Source organism: Eublepharis macularius, chromosome 6 (assembly GCF_028583425.1).
Source record: "Eublepharis macularius isolate TG4126 chromosome 6, MPM_Emac_v1.0, whole genome shotgun sequence".
Classification (NCBI taxonomy): Eukaryota; Metazoa; Chordata; class Lepidosauria; order Squamata; family Eublepharidae; genus Eublepharis; species Eublepharis macularius.
The window spans coordinates 78909690-78931979 of NC_072795.1; the positions used below are offsets into that span (position 1 = coordinate 78909690).

Sequence of the window (22290 nt, forward strand, 5' to 3'; positions counted from 1 at the left end):
AGCTGTGGGCAAGGCCATCCTGAAGAGACTCTTCCATTAAAAAGCTTCGCACCCACCTCCTGGGCAAGTTAGTTTGCTAATCTCCATGTGAGACTGCACAGAAGACACAATGATGAAAACAGGGTTGCACTTTTCTGTAACCATTGTTCATCAGGTGATCATCTTTGCATGCACACATCCTTCCTTCCCCACTGTGTGATCTTTTTCTTACCCTCCTATGCTGGCAGCTTAGAGAACTGAGGGAGGAAGCCGTTTGCCCTGCCTTTATAGCCGCACCTGGGGGGGGGGGAAGCATGCAAAAAGGCTAGGTGAGGGTCTTGCACCTCAAGGAGCTTTGGAACAGCCATGGCTGGCCTGCGCATGCACAGTTCCCATAAGTGCCTGCATAGAAAACCACTCGATGAACAACAGTTACAGCTAAGTGCAACCCTGTTATCTTCAGGATTCTGTAGAAATGACTGGATTTTGCAGCTGAGACTGCCACACAGTTCTAACCATCCAGATGTATAAATTCACTTTAATCAGGAGATGGTTGGATAGAGCATGAAATCCCTTCAAATAGTCTGGAGATATCACCTAGAAATGCAAATGCTTCAGCTTTCAGTCTTTCTCAGTCACTAGCAGAGTGAAGGCGTGGTTCTATTAGCTTTGCAAAAAAACACGCTCTCCTGTTACAGAGCTTGTGTTACCTTAGCATTTGGTACTTCTCAGTCATGCTAGGCAGGCATGGGGCATATAGCCCCTCTTTCTATAAGTCTTGTTCAAGAGAAACATGGGTGTTGTCCACATCAATTCATGTCAAAGCAATGGGAACTACTTTTAAGATAGTAATCACTGAACCATCTCAGAAGAACGTTGCTATCCTACAGATGTGGAATTAGATACAAATACTGTTTTCTGTTGACAGAAGGCATGCATGCTGGCAGAATAAAACTTACTAACCTCCCCTTTTCCCTGCTGCTCCCTGAGCTCCCTGAAATGCTGCTCCATGAAAACAAGAGACCCTCAGGAACAGCATGAGGTGCCAATTTGGGGGTCTGCTATCAGAGGGAAGTCATGAAAAATCAGCCTCTTTTCTGCTGGCAGAGGGTTCCCTTTGGATCCAGTACTAATCCTAAAATGTATTAACAAGAATGCTTGGAACTGAAAGTGCTTTATGTGATGTGGTGTGGTGTGGTGTGGTGTGGTGTGTGTGTGTGTGGGGGGGGGGGGGTTTCTGCATGAGCATCCTTTAAGGCACAGGGTGCTGCTGTCAGAAATAAAAATGAGTCATTCCTGAGCCTAAAGAAGTTCTCTGTGCATGGCCTTTTTGGATCCTGGCCCATGTAGCTAATTAAATCAAAATGCTGATGTGAACTTCATAATGTACATTAGCAAGAGCTAACATTCTTGGATCAAAAGCTTTGCATCATTTGTCTTTATTGTAAAATTAGTCAGATGTTTGATGTTGCTAAGTTAATGTTCCTAGAGTCTTTATTGCTTTTGTTTATCAGTTTTTACCGTTTTTATTTGATGCCTGTTGTGTAACTGTTGTTCTTTTCAGTGTCCTCCAGGCATGAAGCAGCAGGTTTTGTCTTTTTATACAAAACTTCTGGGAAGAATACGGCAGCCTCTTCTTCCCCATATAAATGTTCACAGACCTGTGCAGGTACTGATATAATTTTTAAAAAACATATTTTTAATCACTGCTTCTTGTGTTGTGGATGTAATATTTCACTATTACTATTTTTAAAACATCACAGTGTTAAACTTCTTTTGAATGCAAAATTCTACAGTAGACCGAGAACTAGTTTTTTCCCCTTGAATTTTAGTTTTGACTATTTGTTGTTTCCTTCAACAGAAATTAATCAGACTTTGTGGTGAAGTATTGGCTACACCTACAGAAAATGAAGAAATTCAGTTTCTCTGCATAGTGTGTGCAAAGCTGAAACAGGATCCGTACTTGGTTAACTTCTTCCTTGAGGTGGGTGGATCACATAGCTTACTATGTGTTGTACTGTCCAGACCTTTTAAAAGCTCCATCCCAGACAAAAGTGAACAGATAGTTATTTATTTAAGTCATTTTCATCAGTCTTTTTCTATTGCTTTAAGTATATCGGGGCACTGTCATAGATCTCTGTACATAACCAAAGAAATACAGCCATCTCTGCTTTCTGTGGTTTAGTTAGATGCATTCAAGCCATTAACGAGTATCGGTGCACTTCTGGTATGACTTAGGAAGGAATTTTTTTTCCAGTTTGATTTTTTTTCATCGAAGACAGTGATGAAAGCTAGCATTACAAGAGAGGAAGTAACAAATGCTGACAAGTTGTGGAAATATCTGCATTTAGGAATGGGCTTGAGAACTTTATTTTCTGTTTTGTCTTTGAGACACCAGGTATTACTAGGCTTTTATGTATTGCTGCAAACCTTATTTGTATATGTTGTTTAGTTATCTAGCTGATATATTTACCAGTTTCTCCTTCTACATTCTACAGTGTCTCTGTGTTTTAGTTACAGAGAAAGCACTTTTTCTATAGAGTATGTTACTTTCTAGACTACAGGAATTAAAGCTAAGAGTAGAAGTAGAAAAAGTTCTGCTTGAAGGGGAACAAAGAAAGGCACATCTTCTGTAAAGCCAGTCTACACCCATCTTCTGCTCATAGTTGCCATGGGCATTCAGGATAATTTACACACAACTCCACAGGGAAAGGGTGCAAATACATAAGCAAGAGATGACAACTCCTTACATCTTTAAAACTGATTTTTATATTCAAGCAAAGATCAAATGATAGAACACTTTATACCTGCAGAACACCATGTTGAAAACAGTGGTCGATACTGCACCTGTCACACTAAGATTTATTTATATTGTGGAAACTTTATTAGGACATTATGTGTTGCTGTACAGCTTTTTAAAAAGTTCGTGTTGGGATGGGTTTTTGTCATGCTCAATCTTTACAGAGATTTAAAGAGTGTATCTGCTTGCCATTTGTCACTGAACTTAGGTGGGTTTTTTCTTTTTATTATTTGTAGCAAACTGTTGGTTGTTTTTACTATCAGAGGGCTCATAATGAAGTCTCTTGGTAGTAATCCTGAATCAGAAATCATAGAGCTTATTTCATTACATTTTCCTATTAGGTGGTTCAAGATCCTGTCTTGCACACTTCCGGGAGGCAGGTGAGCAGGTGGGCTTCAGAAGTGCATGGAAAGCCCGTGACTCTTGACTGCTTTGCTGAGTTGATGCATCAATTGACAGTTGTCCAGGGTTTTTTTCTTTTTTTGTAACCCACTAATTCTGAAATACAGTGAGCTGATTTCAGTCTTCAGCCACAGTATTCTTGTGGTTTGTAGTATTTGACTAACTCCAAGAAACAGGACACCTGGGGCTGTTTAAAGAATACTTAGAGCCAGGCTATTGAAGGGTCCGTTCTGTTTCTAGACATAGCCTTTCTGTTCTGTCTTATTTTCATCTTACAGCCATGCTCTTTCTGTTTTTATGGGGAAAGGAACACAAAGGCTGGTTGTGGCAGTGTTGTATGTTATTAGCCCACCTCTCCTCTGTAGACCCAAAGGTCCAAATTCCCAGTTAAACATGGCACTGGATTTGAAAAAGAAACTTAATTATCAGGACTTACACTTAGCCAGTATCACATGTAAACTGATCATCAGTTCCTAAGTGTGCAGATCATGAATTCCTGGTGTGTTAGATGCATGCAGTCCTGTTGTGCAATTGCTGCATATGTAGGAACCAGAGTAATTTAGACATGATGCCAGATAGCCATGTATAGTTACGTTTTTTAATACCCAGCATCACTTTTAAATTAGTCATTTAAAGGGCTGGAAGAGGTAAAACTTAAAAACTAGATGGAGAACCAGTGCTATGTATTAAAGTGCTGGATTTCTCTCCCCTTGTATCTAGACCATACACTAGGAATTAGTAGTGTGGGGAGGATACAAATTTAAATATATCTAAGTGCCATGAGTTCATTTTCTCTGATGCATGGAGTGTTGCACGTTCCTCCAGAGAGAAAGCTTAAGTGTGACCATACAGCATTGTTCGGGGGTATTTATATACACAATTGGTGTTTATCAAGCTTAATTTAATAGATGAAAGTCATCCTGTTGCCTCCCCCCCCTCCCCAAAGATGCATTTTTTGTATTCGATAAGATTTTTAGCAGGTGTAAATAATTCAAGAGACTTCAAGAAAATGATTTGAGAGACCTCCAGAGCCTTCAGTAAGATAATAAAATCTTGTTACCTCTGCAAGTGCAATATTTCAGGGGTAGAGGAATATGGCTACATTTTTTGTCTTTTGAGCTATTTCCTGAGAACAATTCCAGGTTCTTAGAACATCTTTTGTTTTTCTTAGAGGCAAGTTGCCTAGAAGCATGATTTAGATTGGAATTGGAAAAGGTATTTCCAGAATCACAATGATAGGATGGATTGGGGTCTTGACCTGAAAATCCACATTTTCTGTTGCATCTGTTGGTGTCGAAAGGTTGACTTCATGAGTAAATGTGACATTTGTACTGAAGATTGGACAAATCAAGCAGCATCCACTTATTTCAGTGACTTGATGGAATAAAGAAAGGACATTTCTTTGCAGATCTATTGGGCTGACAGACACAGAGGCTGGTTTAAAAGATGTATGTTGAAGAAGGATATCAGCCTTTCAGTTATTCTTGGTCTGTTATCATTGATGTATAGCCCATAACTACTGAGTATAGTCTGCACTTCAGAAGCACCTTAGCATTTTCTTAGTTGGAACAGCCAAGGCTAAACCTATATGTATAGTTTGGTGATCATTGGTATAGGCTTGGTTATTGCAATTTATTTGTTTGCATCCATTTGAACAGGCATGCCACAGCTGATTATAGAACTTGTGAAAGATTGATATACTCTGTAAATTACTATAGGTATTTTGCATGCTTGTTCAACTCCTAATGTATCATGTTTCATATATACCTAACCTTATTAATGAGAATAACTTCAGGTTATTTAGTTCAGAATTGGGAAATAAAAGAAGTGAAGCAAAAAAAAAAAACCTTGGTGAGTGGGACAAAACCCAACCCAAAGAAACAGATTAGGTAACAAAAAAAAGGTTGACTGAGTAAGCTTTTTTGTTATTTAAATGAAAGAAGTGAGCCTGTGGAAATGTCAGATTATATAATGTACAAATAGTTTTTTAATTGTACAAGTATATAACATACATTTCAAGTCACCACAAGATTATCATGGATAGAATACAATCTAAGATATGTGAATGAGAGCCCAGAAGTGAAAGATTGCTGGAAGCAAGTTTATGTATTTTGAGAAGTAAATGGGCAACTGGTCACCTTATCCATATCAAGCCCCAGTTTGAACTGGAAGTGTCAGCAGTCTGTGAAAGATAAAATCTTGCATCTCCCCAGTGCTGGTTGAGCTGCAGTAGGTTGCAGATATTTCAACATGCGTTTTATGATTAAAAGTTCTTTAAACCCCAAGGAACCAATTCTCTGTCTGCCTGTTTATTCTTTGGTTGTATCTTGATTAATTTAGGAAAACTTTCTTTGCATTTGCGACTGCTTTAGTTAGGAAGCATTCCTTTTGATGTATTTCTGCTTTAGGGCAAACACCATTTTTTGTCTATGTAATTCTTTGTACGGATCTTACACTTTTCAGAACAAGCTAAAAGCACTGGCTTCAAAAAGCACAGCCAGTTTAATTGCAGAAGACATGCAAAAAGGCCAGGATTTTGTGGCAACTGATACAGGACAATCTGTTCAGCTTGAAGAAACAGGAAGAGTGGAACAAGCAAAAAGAGAAACTGACCTTCCTCATGTGGCAGATGGCCTGTCCACAAGTCTGGATGAATTAAATCTCCCTTCATCCCCTGAGGCTTTGGCTGTTCATCCACACGGGGACTATAATTTGGTGAATTCTCTGCTCAATCTCACCAAAAGTCCAGTGAGTTGTGTTTGAATTTTGAGAGGTGTGTGTGTGTGTGTGTGTAATGAGAACAGAAGGCTTTCCTGGATTTAACAGAAATTCTTGGATGAGGGAAGAAACTGAAGGTCACTGAATGCACTATAAGCTGTTAGCTTTCATTTTCATATTATATATACTGTGAATGCAGTTTTAATATTATTGGTAGACAGCATGTATTTTTTCTGTTCATACACATGAATATCACTTTGTGGCATTTAATATGGGGGGGGGGATTCCCAGCTTGGTAGAAAATATACAGTGTGTTTCTATTCCCCCCTTCTCCCCTTGAGGCTGAGGTCCAGGAGTCTAGGCAGGGTGCTGGAGCCAGCAACATGATAGCAAAAGCTGAGACCCTACACATTCTTTCAAGGAGGCAGAAATACAGGACCCTCCCCGTCACAAGCAGGCTGCCAGTACTTAAAGGTGCTGCACCCAGCAGTGAGTACCATGACAAGGCTGAGGGGGTTTAGGACTTTGAGTGGCTTAAGGGATCAGTTGAGGAGAGGCCTTGGGTGCTGCAGTGGGCTCTGAGATGGAGGGTTCAGGGTCCAAAGCCAGGGCTGTATCCCAGGGTGAGCAGGCTGACTCAGTCTTGGGGCTCCCCCTGCACCACCAAAGAAGACTCTTGGAGGTGTCTCATCTGCCTCCTTCTATAGCCGCATCCTCTGGGTCTTTGGCTTCTTCATTAGGAGTGTGCACTTCTGTTTGAAATTTGGATTAAAATATAAAATTTTGGCTGATACCGTAAAATCCGGGTGTTCTGAATAAAAAATTAGATATCCTGAATTTTTACCAAATTTTCAACAACAAAACAGTTGGTAAAATCTGGGCATTGTTTTCTTTGATAAAATCACTCTGGGAGGGATCATTTTTCAACCAACTTCACCAGATTTGGTGGGAAACTTCAGTAAAAATTTGGAATACCTGATTTTTGATTCCAAATACTGGATTTTACTGAATCATCCAAAATTCAGTATTTTATTCCAGACCGCACACCCCTAATTCTGATGATAAATGTTTCTGGAAAATAAGTCCCACTGAATTAGGTAAACAGGATTGGGTTGAAAGTTTCCCATAAATTGTAGTATGCATCTGGCATAGAAACTAGTATGATAGAAGTGACTGAGACTGCATTTTGTTGATTTTTTGGAGTGTATTCTAGGGTGTAGTGCTGGTCATGTAGAGTTCTGCTTTTTTTCCTTTGTAAACAAAAAAGAGTAATGGAAATAGCTGTTCTAAGCATTGAACTTTTAATCCTCAAAAAAGTGTTATTTCTGCCTTCTCCTATGTGGCAGGATGGCCGAATAGCTGTGAAAGCTTGTGAAGGCCTCATGCTTCTCGTAAGTTTGCCTGAGCCAGCTGCTGCCAAATGCTTAACACAGAGTACGTGCTTATGTGAATTGCTGACGGACAGACTGGCCTCCCTCTATAAAGCCCTCCCTCAGTCAATGGATCCCTTAGATATCGAAACAGTGGAAGGAGTTAACTGGGGGTAAGAATGTTGTCTTTATTTGCATTACATCTTATAAGACATTTTAATTAATATATTGGTTTAGAAATTTGCTTCCCACCTTATCCACTTTGCTTCAGGTAGCTCAGAAACGATAAACATCAAAGCATCAATAACATAAGCAGTCTCTCAAACAGTAGTTAGTTTAGCTTTAGTTGTTTTTTGATGAGAACAAACTCAAAATGTATATGTTCAGGTTTTTGTTGTTTTTTTTTGCTACCATTCAGCTTGGATTCCTACAGTCACAAAGAGGATGCATCTGCTTTTCCAGGGAAAAGAGCTCTGATTTCATTTCTCTCCTGGTTTGATTATTGTGATCAGCTCATCAAGGAAGCTCAGAAGGTTTGAGATTCCTTTTTTAAACCTTTTTTTGTGTATCATCCAAAATGAGTTTAGAAAACTCTTTTCTCAGTCAGAAAGGCAACTTCTTTGTGTTCTTTATTTCAGACCACAGCCATTGCCATGGCAAATTCCGTACGAGACCGTTTTTTTGTTGGTGTCATGGAACCCCAGCTAATGCAAACGTAAGTAATTTTCTTCCACTTGAAAGAGATTGGCTCCTCCCCCCACCCCAGTTGCTAAAAATCCTTCTTGTGTTTAGTTCAGAGATTGGGATTCTCACATCAACTGCTTTGTTACATCGTATCGTTCGTCAAGTCACTTCAGATGTCTTAGTGCATGAAATAGTTTGCTTCATCCTTGGAGTACAAAGGGAGCCAGAAACACTGATGGACATCAACAGGCATCCATTACGACATCGTTTAATCGAACATTGTGATCACATTTCGGATGAGGTAAGAACTTATAACATGTACCCAGTGGTGTCTTCCAAAAATCAGAGTCATCACATCAGTAAACAATTATCTTTAGATCCTTATTAATAAGTTGGTCCTTCAGATGCTTAGTAACATTGAAACTTATTGTGTTTGGATAGCTCATCTGCAGATATTTGATGGCCATAAACAAAATAAGTTGCAACATATTGAGTGTTATGTACAGTCAGATTATTACATCTTCAACTGATCTTTTCTCAAGCCATTCTATTCCCTAGTAAATAGAACATTGATCTTGAGGCAGAGTGATCCACTGAATAGAATATTGAATTTATACCTGGAAGTCCTGAGTTCAACTTCTATCTCAGTCACTTCCCAAGAGATCTCCCTATGAGTGGGAAAATCAGTGAGAATCCCAACATACTAGACTGACAGAGAGGCAAAATGATCATAGTTTCTGTGTGTCATGAGATCAAGCCTAACTTGCTGCTTGCTACTACCTTGTCCCTGGACTCCATAAAAGTAGAGACTGGATATCCGTAGTCTGATGGGTTTCTTATCCATAATCTGTTGCAACAAGCCAGTGTGTCTTGTCTCATAGTTTTGGAAAGATGAATGGACATACAGTGCTTTAACTCATTAAAAGTATTATTTAAGTGTTAGATGATCATTCTTTAAGAGAACAGAAATTAAACCTTATGTTCTGTAGTGATGTTTGCTTGGGTGTAGGATTTGAAAGCATTGTTCAATGTTTTATTTTTAAACTGATTACCTCATACTTTTATATTTCTCCACATATTTAACTGTAAATTTTTAATGTGCATAAATGTAATCTGCCCTGAGTCTGCTAATGTGGGGAGGGCAGAATAGAAATCAAAACAAATAAAATAAAATAAATAAAATATGCAACCTCTGTCATAGACTGGACTTTCAGTACCATCTTAAGCAATGTTATACTGAGTCAGTTAGAAGGGTGTAACTTAGCTGAGGGTGATACAGTTTGCTGAAGCTTTAGATAATGGCTGCTTGGCAACGCAATCTTTCTGCTGTATATTGATTGCAAAGAACCAAAGTAAAATATATAAATGGATAGTTCATGGGTTGAATCTTATATCTGCTGGCTTTGTCAGTGATCAAAAGTTACCAACAGTGGGAAGATAAGTGTGTAAAAGACAAAACAGTTAAAGAAATCGGACATTGCTCATATATGGTGCATATTGGTATGGTGAACTCAGTCAAGCTGGATCTGTACTTTAGGTGAATCCTGATTCACTGTGTTTAATGCCATTTTTTTTTACTATTGCAGATCAGCATAATGACACTCAGAATGTTTGAGCACCTTTTGCAAAAGCCTGATGAGCATATTCTTTATAACTTGGTTCTTAGAAATTTAGAGGAAAGAAACTACACCGAATATAAACCACCCTGTCAAGAAGATAAAGATGTGGTGGAGAACGGCCAGATAGCGGGAGCTGTGTATGTTCTTTCACCACCCCCTTACCCCATAATCGTTCATAGTATGCTGTCTGTACCATGTTAAAGTAATTACAGCATTGTTACAGTGTTATTGTACCCTTCTTCCTTAGTGCATGTCTGAATTGAGCTTCCTTTTTAGTTTGCTAATCTCGGTCAGTTTAACACAGTAGCTGGGTGCCTTGGTAATTGCATTATTTCATGGTACAAGGGTCCTATGGAGCAAATCCTTAATTTTTGCAGGGTTCATTGATGTTTTCTGAATTCCATCTTGAGGACCTTAAAATATACATTCTGTTAATCTTAACCTGCTTCTTCTCTTTATGATTGATTTCCAACTACCCTGTATGATTGATTTACAACTCCTTGGTAAGAGTAAGACACAAATATCTTCCGCAAGACTTTATGCATGATACATTTTCTTTCCAATGCATCAGAAATGTGTAAGTCCTCTTCCGACCATAAGAATATGCTTCCTTGTTTTATTTATCTCCCCATCAAATTGTACTTAGTAAACACTGCTTTAAGATTCTTAAAGTAGTAAAACTAGGGCAGGATCCAGAGGACTGTGGGACTTATTCTGTTTGCCCAGAGAGAAACTTTGTACTTTAGTTTCATGCACAGCAATACCACATTGCAAATAGTTTTTGAGGTTCATTTCTAAAGCAGTTTGTGCTTTGGCAAAAAGGCAAAAGTGTCACTGAATTCATTAAAGCCTTTGAACCTTCCTAACGTAGCTCTTTAGATACCAGATTTAAATGTTTTTCATCAGAAAAGTTAATAATGTTCTGTGTTTTCAAAATCCGAAATAAATCTTCCTGTTTTTGCTTTATGACAAATTCACAGAGACCTGGAAGAAGATCCATTATTTACTGATCTTTCTCCTGATACGATGCTGTCAAACCAAGAGTGGCTTAGTGCTTCTCCAACTGCCAGCCCAGAACATCTGAAAAGTGATGGGAAGACAGAAGTTCATAAAATTGTAAATAGGTAGGAGTTGAACTTAATAAGAAATTAATTTTCTTTTAAAATGAATACTCATGCAACTTACATGATTAAAAAAAACCCTGCTTCTTCTGTGTGTGCTGTGATCCCTCCTTCCTACTTCACTCCATTAAAAAGTAGGATTATAGGACTGATGGAGCCAGGCATCTATCTCTGACTTTTCAAAAGATGATTGAAGATGCTGTTTGGGGGATACAAAAGACCATTGCCACTATTCATGGGTGAGGGAATGTGAAAGGGGAAATGAGTGCAGGAAGGGAGAAAGCAAAAATGAATTGGCTGTGTGGAAAGAGCTTGTTCTCTTAAGTTCTCAAGGCACAATACCCAGGCTAGATGCTTCCTGAAATCTTAAAGACAAACTGATTCTCAAACTTTCAAACATATTCCTTATATTCATAGCTATAACCCTACATAATCATCATATTCCTACATTCATAATAAATGTTCCTATATTCATATAATCTTTTGGGGTTTAGTCATGAGTAGAGATAGGCACGAACTGGAAAAAAACTGAACCATGTGGTTTGTGGTTCGTCACATTTCATGATCCACGAACTTTCACAAACCCGCCCCGGTTCACAAACTGGTTTGTTTGGTTCATGAAAAACGGCACATCCAGGTCAGCACATCGTCACTTCTGGGTCAGCAGAAGGTCACTTCTGGGCCAGCAGGTCTGCAGGAAGTCCATCCTCTCTTGCCTAAGAAACTGATTGATCAGCGCCAGGCTGTCTGCAGTGATGAACCAAAAAACAAACCAGCCTAAAGTTTGTGGCGGTTTGTCAGAAATGGGCTCTGATGAACCGCCAGTTCCCGAACTGGCCTGGTTCGTCACAAACTTTGGTTTGTATTTCGGTTCGTGCTCATCTCTAGTCATAAATTAACTGCTGTATGAGCAGACATTCTGGTGTGTCATGGTCAGAACTAATAGAGCAAAGCATACAGCTCAAAGGGAGAAGCAGAAATTAAAAGACAAATGCCACTAGGTGGTGGTGCTTTTCCAACAGTGGTTGACAGGAAAAATCAGTTTAGGTTTCATTGGAATTTTATAGACAGTTTTTTGGTTCATTTATGTTGGAAAGATAAGCCAGCCTAGTCTCAACTAGACGGCAGGTTAAGAGTTACTGTGTTGTATACACATCGCTGTATGCATATTCTCCTCCTGTGCGAGATAAATTCACAGTCTGTTTACCCAAATTCTGTATTCATTAACCAGGGTAAATGTTGGAACAATTATAAACTATGCGGTATTAATTATAATTATAATTAATTTTAAACTATGCAGTATAAATTATGCAGTATTTCCTGACAGGAAAACAAAATTATACATTAGCATGGGGTATCTAGATACCTCTGTAGTTAACTAAGGAGACAAGAAATCTTCAGAATGATAAACATATAGAATGCATAGATTTTCTACAGCCTTGTAGGAGGAAAAAGGGAAGAGATTTAAGACTCTTGATAGAGAGCAAACTAAGCCGATCATCTCAGAAGGAAGTTCCATTTTATTCAATAGAGATTATTCCCAGGAAAGTGTTCTTAGGATTGCAGCCTGAATAAAATAATGGAGAGAGCATGTCATCATGCAGGGCACCAAAGCTCTACCTTTTGAATACTGTAAACTTTTAGAAATGCTGCCTTCCTGTATATTTCCAGAACATACACACAATCATAGTTTCAGATGTGTAGCCATGGTGCTCTGCAGTAGAACCACAAGAATTGAGTCAAGTAGCAACTTAAAGACCAACACAATTTTCAGGGCATAAGCTTTCGAGAGTCAGAGCTCCCTTCATCATGTGGCATTAAAAGGAGAAAGAAGACTTACTGCTCAGGTTCCAATATTCATTCTCCCTGTTGAGCTTAAACAGAGCTCCATTATGGTCATACTCAAGTAAGTCCGAAACAATTAGAAGACTCACAGAGACAGCTATAAAATTGAAAAAGGATCAACGACCACAGCTCTTTATTTTTCTAGAACCCCCCCAAAACCAAAAGTGCATAAAAATAGACGTTTCAGTGGGCCTTGCAGATGTTGCATGATTAATTGAAATGCAAAAATGGTAAACATGTTTTAAAACAAAAAGAAAACAATATTTATTCCTACATTCTACCTGTTGGATACAACAATAGAAAGAAATGCAGTTTAGACTCCAGGGATGAATGGCATCATATAAAATTGAGAGAACTCTCCACAGGCATTTTTTACCCCTTAGTGGGTGCTGCTACTGCGAAGTTAATGTGACAGCTGAAAGCACTTTAGATCAACCATTCTCTTCTTGCAGTGCAAAATCTCTGGAGCCAGATTGACAGAAATGCCTCTACTGATTTCTTCATGTGTCTTTGCTACACAGCAGTGCAGATAACTGCTGGGGCTTAACAATGTTTGACATACCCATTGTTCTAATGATTAAAAAACAAATGATATTGACTAGTTTCTTATTTCTCTTTTCAGTTTTCTCTGTCTAGTACCCGATGAAGCCAAATCTTCTTATCACGTGGAGGGCACAGGTTATGATACCTACCTCAGAGATGCTCATCGACAAGTAAGTGACAAAAGCAGCATGCTTGGTAGTTGAAGCAGTGACCTCTGAGAAAGAGAGCGTGGCAAGGATGCTGCAATTGAATCTCTGATTTAGCTCCTATTTTTTCATTTGTATTCAGTTGCTATTTAGACCACCCTGTTTCAAAGGCATTCCTTCCGTCATCTTCAAAGACATTCCAGTTCAATCTTTCTCTGGTTTGTTGAGAGTTCACTGAAATTAAGGTCCAAGTACCTGCGTATTTAATGTTCTAAATGTGCATTTTCTCTAAAAAGAGGTGGACTAGGTTGATTCTGCCTGGTTGCTGGAAAATAAATAGCAACAGCTCTGCATTGTGCTCCACATAGGAGTTGAGAGCTCTAACTCTGCTCACCCCAGTGGCATATGGTATTATAAAGACCACTGTATAAAATGAGGATTGTAGAAATGTATACATATTTGGGGGAGGTGGGCAGTGTATCGTAGAATGGCCTCTGACATGCTGACTGTGTCAGGAGAAAGGTGGGGTATATAAATATTCTTAATAAATAAATACAAATTTAAAGAACATGCTGTTAATCAGTGGGTAAAACCTAAAAATTCAGTTCACAGGAAATAAATACATCTCAACTCAAGAAATCTTATTCTATCACATTTTTATTCTGCCTCTTCTCCAGGAAGCTCAGAATATGGTGTACATGGTTTTTCCCTTACTCCATATTATCATCAGAACAATCCTGTAATATAAATTAGGCTGAGAGAGGGTGACTGGCCCACTGTCACCTTAGGAGTTTCATGGCAGAGTTGGAATGTGACCCCTGGTTTCCCCAGTCCTGGGCCAACACCCTAACTCACTGCACCATATTGGTTCACCAGACAGTATCTGAGTTACTTACGTTTCTGTGTTCAGAGGATGCTGTAGGTGCGATAATGAAAACAGAATAATTCTGAGAAATCCGCTGCACTGCACTACACAGCAGTTGGCAAGTTGCCTTTATATTTATTTCATTGTCTGTGTGTGGTAAGGTCTTTGACAGAAGCAAGTCACTGTGGAAATGCTATGCAAGTTATTTTTGAAGCCATAGCTGTGTTAAAGATTCAAAGCAAGTAATGGGCAGTTTCAGGCAGACAGTTTTGAAGTGGGTAATAATCATGAGAAAAGAGAATGTTAATGTTCTTATTTTGCAACATCAGGACACATTTCTTTTTTGGAAAACTTCAAGTCTCTTTGGTCTGAGAACAAACTGCAATTGACTGCAGCCTTGCAATTCACTTGCAGAGTGCTAAATGGCTCTGAGCTTATGCAATAGAAAAACAACAACAAAAAGGTCAGGGAACTAAATAAGTACTAGACAGATATATGAAATGATAATTTTCAAAGTGTTATGCTCTTGATGATAATTAATGCACTAGATTATCCAGTTTGGTAGAAAATATTTCCTTTATGTTTTGAGTTTTTCATTGTCTTGCCAGCCTTCCTAAATATTTATTTTAAAACATTGTGCAGTCTTTCTACCCAAATAGGGTCCTCAAGGCAGCAAACATTAATATGTTAAAAAGTTTAATACAATATTTTAAAACAATATTTAAAATAGTATAAGAACAATACAGTGAAAACACACATAAATATGAAGAACACAAGGAGATGGAAGAGCTACAAAAATATCCTCACCAGTCTAAATCTGAAAGCAAAAAATAGCATTCAGTTTTCTTGACAGTGTTTGCCTTGAAAGAAGGAAGAAACTAGTTGCCACCAGAATAGGATAATACTCAGCTATATGATGGTTCCTTTAGTACATTACATTCACAGTCAGATCTTACGGCTTTAATTGCACCTAGCGGCTTCTTAGCTTTACTGCACTTTATTCTCAACTTTATACGCTTGTACCAAGCGGACAAATGCCTTCTGACTGTAGTGAAGGATGGCATCTTGGGAGGCTTTTACATTCAAAACTCTGGGCAGGCCCTTTTTTCTTCTATTCTCCATGATAGGATTTTAAAGTGTTTTGGTGAATAGTACCAGGATTTTTGTTTCAAATATAGCAAATTTTTTTGTACTTGGTTTGTTTCCAAGGTTTCTAACAGTTTGCGTTTGTTTAATAGTTTGTGATAAATTCTTTTGCTTCCTTTTTCTTTATGTTGCTGTTCTAGCTGCTTGATTCTCTCCAATATTGCTTGCTTCTGCTCAATTTTCTTTTTGTTTATATGTGCTGATATATAGACCCCATGCTGGGTCTATGTTTGACTGTTAAGAATGTACTACTGTCTCCTGTATTTATGAATGGATTTATGGAAGTATTTATGAATTAGTAGCACTTTGCACTTTCAATTGCACTTAATAATTACAATTTTTTTTAAAATTGTCAACCTGTTTCCTGTGGGTGTAGTTTCCCTCTGTGTTCGATAGCTTGATACAGGAATGGCCAATTTTGTTTGTTGGGTTCAGCTGATGGGCTGAAGCCAGTGTGGGGTGAGTGAAACTGACAGCTCGGGCGGCGGGAGAACAGGGCTATCAGTATCACACACCCCATGTGGGCAGCGGTGCCAGCCTGTCTGGCTTCATGAACAGCTTAAGAAGCTGACAAACCGGGTCCAGAAAGTTGTGGAGTTCGTGAAAAATGCAGCCCCATGAACCATGTTTTCATGAACCACGAATCGGCTTGGTCATGGCTTTTCTTGCTTCATATTGCGATTTGTGCACTCCTCTAGTCTTAACAATGTGATTAGGAAAAAAAGAATATTAACAAATATAGCACAAGTAAAAGCAGATGTCATATTACTACAGGAAACTCATTTTCGCTTCATTAAGAATACAGATCTAAAAGCTTATTGGATCCAACAACAATTTCATGCAAAAGGGTCATCTAAATCAAAAGGAGTCTCAATCATTCTTGCTAAGAACCCTAAATATCAGCATAAAGCTACATGCTTGGATCCTTTAGGAAGATACATATTTATTAAAGGCATATTAGAAGAACAATCAATCACATTAGCATTAATTTACGCCCCTAACCACAACCAAATAAAATTTATAGAAGACACTCTGAGAAAACTAAATGAATTCCAAGAAGGAGAAATAATTGTTGGAGGAGATCTTAAGTATATAATAAATTACAATCAGGACAAATCTCACCATAAACATGATAAATCTAGATACAAAAAACCAAAATACCCGATTGGCTACATTACTGAAAAATGTTCAACTAATAGCCCATCAGCTGGAGCCAGTGCGGGGTGAGTGAAGCTGACAGCACCATTCTCCTCCTGCTCAGGTGGCAGGAGAACAGGGCTGTCAGTTTCACTTACCCTGCACTGGGTTCAGCTGATGGGCTGAAGCTGGTGCGGGGTGAGTGAAGCTGACAGCCCCATTCTTCTCCCGCTCGGGCGACAGGAGAACAGGGCTGTCAGTTTCACATACCCCGCGCTGGGTTCAGCTGATGGGCTGAAGCCGGTGTGGGGTGAGTAGTGCTGACAGCCCCGTTCTCCTGCCACTCGGGGGACAGGAGGGCTGTCAGTTTCACTCACCCACAAATCACGTGGTTTGTTATTTTTCCGGTTCGCACCCATGTCTAGTTAAGACCTCTCACATTGTAGGAAATAACATTTAATTTTGATCGCATTGTGAGAATGATTTAATTGCAGTATGGGTTTACTTACAAATCACCTCCTTTTAAAGATTTCACTTTTTAATTCATATAGCCAGGTAAAGTTTTGATGGTCAAACTTGTGAAATTATAAGATTTGCTTGGTTAATCACAATGTCAAAATTAAGATTTAGCATAAATACACTGAGATATTTCATAAAGTGAAATACAAAATCAAGTGATATTAAAGTTATAGCAATGAATTTTGAATTACAGGTAACAGATATTGAACAATCTATTCTCTGTTGTTAAATTTTTAATAAAAACTATTTTAGGTACTTTCTAAAACTTCTTAATTACCACTCTTCCCCTCCCTCCCCTCTCCCCTCTTTTCCCTCCTTTCTTCCTCCCCACTCCACCCTCCCTCAGATTATTGTTGGTTTATGGTATGAACTTGTTGTGGGTCTTACCTAAAATATTACAATACCTTGCCTAAATTAAGACAGTGCCAACAGTGGAAAGATAATAAAAGCAGTACTACTAATTCTAGTTTTGATATATGTTATTAGGGTAAACCAATAAGTACTATTAAACTTACAACAATGAATTTACAACTATAACCAATAATGTTTTTCCACAGTATCCCGTTACTTATTTCCTTAATAACAGTGAACTTTTAGTAACAATTTTAAAAAGTGTTAAGCAAAATTTCCCCGTTGGTAACTTTTCTAAGGCAATATAAATTGCTTTCTAATAATTTATAGTTATAACCTTTCTCCCCTCCTACACCCTTTCCCTTTCTTTTTGCTTTCCCCCCTCCCTTTTGAATTTTTAGTTTTCTAAGGCTTCTATTCATTATTGATTCCTTTTTTTCTATTTTTATTTTTTAAAGTTTTTGCTTATTAATACAAACTCCCCCTTTAAATTCCCCTCTTCTACCCCCACTTCGCCATTCCCTTCCTACAATGGGCAGCTCGATCCTATGCCCCAAGGCAACATTGTTGCTCATGCACTGACATAAATGGGGCACCGTTCCACAGCTCCCTATGGACTTTTGCAGGAGAGTCCCTCCAGCGCCCAAGCACGACAAGGTGAGGTGTGGCCGCTGCCAGGAGCACCCGCCCACCGTTCCCCTGACAACCCCGCTCACACCAGCCAATGGCCACACCCCTTCCCTGACATCCAGGCAAGGGGCAAGCAGTGGCACAACCAATGGGGAGGCCGCAATCCCCGCTGCCGCCAATAGGCCCACCCTTCAGAAAGCAGGCATCCCTGCCAGGGAGGGGGGCAGAGGTGACAGTGAAGGTCCAGATCGAACACCCACCCTCTCACCCGTCCAGCCCCCATTTCCGATGAGGGCCAGGCTGGTGGCTGCAGTTTGGTGCGCCTGCAAATCCACACCGCCGCTGCCACCACCACCACAAGAAAGGTTCCCCTCCCTGAAATGTAGGGCCAGATAGTAGGGAACTCATCTCTGTTGCCTGGAGATCAGTTGTAATTCTAGGAGATCTCCAGCTACCACCTGGAGACTGGCAACCCTAAGTAGTCCCCAGGTTCTGGAGAGGCAGGTGGCGGAGAGGTGGGGTCTTCAATGAGTGACAGGAATGCCCATTGGGAACCACGTGGGAGGCCATTTGGAAGTGAGGGGAATGAAAAACGCCCACATACTTGCTGTGGCACCGCTTGAACACATGACTGCATCTCTACAATGCGAGAATGTGGGTTGGACCTCAACAGCCAAGCCCCAGTGTGGACTAGCAGGCCTTCCCCACACCAGATTGCCCAAGTCCATCTCTGTTTCCGCAAACACATCCCCCACCCCCTGGCAGCAACTTCCCACGTGCAGCAACCATCTTCCTGGCTTATCAGATGCCAGCAGCTCAGACTATCAGAGAATGAAAGTTCTCAGTGCCCCCCCCCCAGCAGACATTCATGGGCCACAGTTCAATTCCCGCCCCACTGCCTGAAGTTACATTGAGGGGAGGAAGGGGTCAGGGAGGCTGGACAGGGCGCCACAATACATTTGCGGGGATGTGTAAGAGGACGTGTGACAGGGAGTTGAGGGCGACTGCAGGCGCCAGTCTGGCATGCAAACAAAGAAGTTTGTTGTTTTTCAACTCGTTTTATTAAACTCGGAAAAGTGCCAATGTCTCTCGGCTGGAAAGGGAGCCAAGGCATTTTGCACAGCCCTCATTCTGCACTCCCAGGGGCGAGGCTGAGATGTGGACTGTCTTGAGATATTGCTTCCTGGGCTGGATCTGAATGACGCTTGCAGAGGATTACTGGGGGGGCAGAAGCAGACATGCTCGGTCGGTCGTCTCCTGGATGAGTCACAACATGCCTGCAAGAGAAAGAGACACGTGTGCTGCAAGTAACCCAGCCTGGTCCATGGCCGAGGCAAAGCCCACACTACAACATCTGAGAAGATGCACATAGTAGAGAGCAGCAGCGGCAGCCCCACAGGTGCATCTAGCAACCAGCTGATGCAAGACCCTCTGGCGAGGAAGCGCTCTGCCTTGGGGTGATTTTACTTTTAAGGGAGGAAGTTAACAGGTAGTTACAAACACTTGGTCAAGAGTAGTTTTCTCGGCAACTGCCTCTGGGGCAGGCAGGGGCTGCCGCCACCATCCTCTCCCCTGCCAAGCCTCACCTGAAAAGGCTAGCGGTAAAGCGAGTTCAGGTGATGGGGCAGCCAGCACAAATCAGCGAGCCACCCCTCCCCATCTCCTCCTTACCTGTAAGTGCTACCTCACTCCTTACTGAGATGGAACTTCAGAGTCAGATAACCTGCAAGGAAACTTGAGTGGTTATTGTTAGTTAGCCAGACATTCTGGACTTTGCCCTTCTTTGCTTGAGCAAGTGCAAAGTTCTCCCAGTTTTCTCGCTAAGTCCCCCCAGTGCACTCAGTGCCTGCCACTATGAGTACCCTCTCTCCCGCCTTGTGCTCAAAGTACCCACGGCAGAAGGCTGATGGGCAGAGCTTTTGGCCGTGCGCTCACTTACCTGAGGTCAGCAGCGCAGCCGGACGTTTTGTAGGATGTGTGAGCAGGTGCGGGGAGAGGGGTGGATGTGGATTGGCCCCCGTGGTAGTTCCCATCCTATGCTCCTTCGGGCTGTGGTGACCGGGCTGAGCAGTGAGAGAGGGGCTCATGTTTTCCCGTTCAATGGGCGCCTATGGGCTGCACCTCCTTTTTTCCTGGCATAACTTTCCACCACTGGAGGGGGTGTTCCCAGGGCTGGAGTAGCTTTGGAAGCCCCTCCCGCACCGGCGTGGGGACTTGCGCCTCTGCCCAGCCGCCAACATGCCTGTCTGCAGTACTGCACCTTGGGCAGGCGCCGGCAAAGAGGGGTTTACGTTGGCATAAGTGCCATTTATGCCCGTGCAAGGCTTAGTTCTCTCCCTATGCAGTTTCCACCCTGCTACTTAGGATTGCACTGTAAGAATATCATAAGAACAGTCTAATTTCCTGTTATGATTATACAGCACACTCTAACTGATGGGTTAAGATCCCACACCAGTTGTTGGTCAAACACCAATCCTGTGGTGCTGTACAAGAAAAAAGGGAAGCAAACTATGGGAGATCCATTCCCTCCCTCCCCAATCCTCGGCAGCTATTTAACAGTAGGATTTTCTCATCATAACAGTCTCCTTGTCGTTTTATTATGACATGTTTAGTTATATACAACAAACAGTCAACTTATCTTTAATTAAAGTGGACAGGAATCTTGCTTCCCTTGTGTGGGGAAAGAGATTGCAACGTCTTCCTTTTTTGTGTGGTTTTGTCAAAATCCATCGGTGTTTCAGTGTTGATGCTCTGGAGAAGGTCTAGCCCAGTTTCTGAGTCAGTTGCATAGTAGGATTTTTCTTGCTATTAATAGTTTGGTGAAGTTTACCCATTTATATCGAACATTGGCTTGTCTTAGGGCTTCCATTATCGTTTTAAGTTCCTTTCTTTTATTGAGTACTTCACTGGGCAGGTGGATGAAGACGTAGATCAGTGTTCCTTTGTAAAGGACCGAGCCATTGTTCCTGGCTGCTTCAAGTATTTTTCTGTGGGTTCTCCAATCAGGGAATTCCACTAATATATCTCTTGGTCTGTTTTGTTTAGGCTGTTTTTGTGCTCCTATGCGATACGCTTTTGTTATTAAAGGAGCTACGCCATCCTTTAATTCAAGTGACTGTGCCAGCCATGTTGCCAGAAATGTTGGTGGATCTACATTGCTCATTAATGATTCCTCTAGCCCTCTAAATTTAAGATTATGTTGCCACAATGTTGTTTCTAGGTTAAAGATTCTTTCTTGCAGGTTAAGGTTTTCTTTTGTAGGTCCTGTACTTCATTTTGCACAGTAATTCCCAGATCTGTTGCACAATCAGCTTTTTGGGACATTCTGTTTAATTCCATTTGAATTTTGGCTAATTGGTCAATAAGAGGTTGCATTATAGATGATATTTTACTTAGAATATTTTGTTCCATCTTAGCCAGTTGTGGGGTAAGTGCAGAGTCTGAGGGGTTTGTTTGTGTTGTTTCTTTGCTCCTCTGCATGTCCGTCATCACTTGCTGATCATCTCCGTTGTTTCCCTGTGATGCAGTTGGGAGCGTTGGTACAAAGTACTCTTGCAGTCTTTTAGAGACCTTGGAGGTAGATTTTCTTTTGTCAATGTCTTGTTTTTTCATATTAGAGTTCATAACAAGGGCGTTGAGATATTTTTTGCCGAGGTTTGGTTAGGGGCAGATGGAGCTCTCTCTTCAGGCTCCAACGCCCCCAGTTATTCGCTCTCTTTCAACACAACCTACTATTTGGAGCTGGTGCTATGATAAAATGGAGGGAAGGGTGCACAACCACGTATGCTACCCTAAAGTCATTGGAGGAAGAGCTGGTTTAAAATGTAATAATTATTACATTTGTGTTCTTAATCCTTTTCACTTGAGAAGGTTGATGGGGAGCTGTTCATTGATGATCTCCCTGCCTGTAGGTGACCAGAGGGGTATGATTATATATGTACTTTGAACAAAAGTCAGACTACATGAATAATATTTTTTCTATGAGGAGATTAACTTCTGTGTAAGAAAACAAGGTATATTTTTCCTCCTGAGAAGCTTCATGTTCAGAAACATTTCAAGACTACATGTGGTAGTATGTACCTAGAGGAGGTGGTGTACTGTGAACACACGAACAGTCAGTAAAATATGCATTTTTGTTATTTTATGCATGGGAAATTATTTTCATGTAGGAAACACATGAAGCCTGGTATAAAGAGGGTTTTTTTGTTTATTTTTAAAGTTAAACTATCCAGTTACAGATCGTTTATAACTATCTAGTTATAGATAGTTATAACTTTAAAACTAGTTTTAAAGTTAAACTACCTAGTTATAGAAGATAGAGTCCATGTTAATGGAGTATACTATTTTTAATCTTGAAATATTTCTCAATAGAAAGCTATTTGGGCTGGAAAAAATCCTACAAAACTCTAGTTTGT

The 22290-nt window shown here is 40.4% G+C and overlaps 1 protein-coding gene across 2 annotated transcripts in view; it reads left to right on the forward strand.

Moving 5' to 3' along the window:
* Nucleotides 1-22290, forward strand: part of FHIP2A (FHF complex subunit HOOK interacting protein 2A) — a 45298-nt gene that overhangs the window by 12426 nt on the left and 10582 nt on the right. Inside the window, exons 4-14 of one of the 2 annotated variants that reach the window (XM_054982707.1) lie at nt 1544-1648; nt 1841-1963; nt 3121-3159; nt 5645-5929; nt 7246-7442; nt 7688-7802; nt 7908-7984; nt 8062-8254; nt 9540-9709; nt 10553-10696; nt 13161-13251. In XM_054982707.1, coding sequence (XP_054838682.1) covers nt 1544-1648; nt 1841-1963; nt 3121-3159; nt 5645-5929; nt 7246-7442; nt 7688-7802; nt 7908-7984; nt 8062-8254; nt 9540-9709; nt 10553-10696; nt 13161-13251 — 1539 coding nt within the window. The remainder of the gene's footprint in view (nt 1-1543; nt 1649-1840; nt 1964-3120; nt 3160-5644; nt 5930-7245; nt 7443-7687; nt 7803-7907; nt 7985-8061; nt 8255-9539; nt 9710-10552; nt 10697-13160; nt 13252-22290) is intronic. The other variant, XM_054982708.1, reaches the window with a different exon arrangement.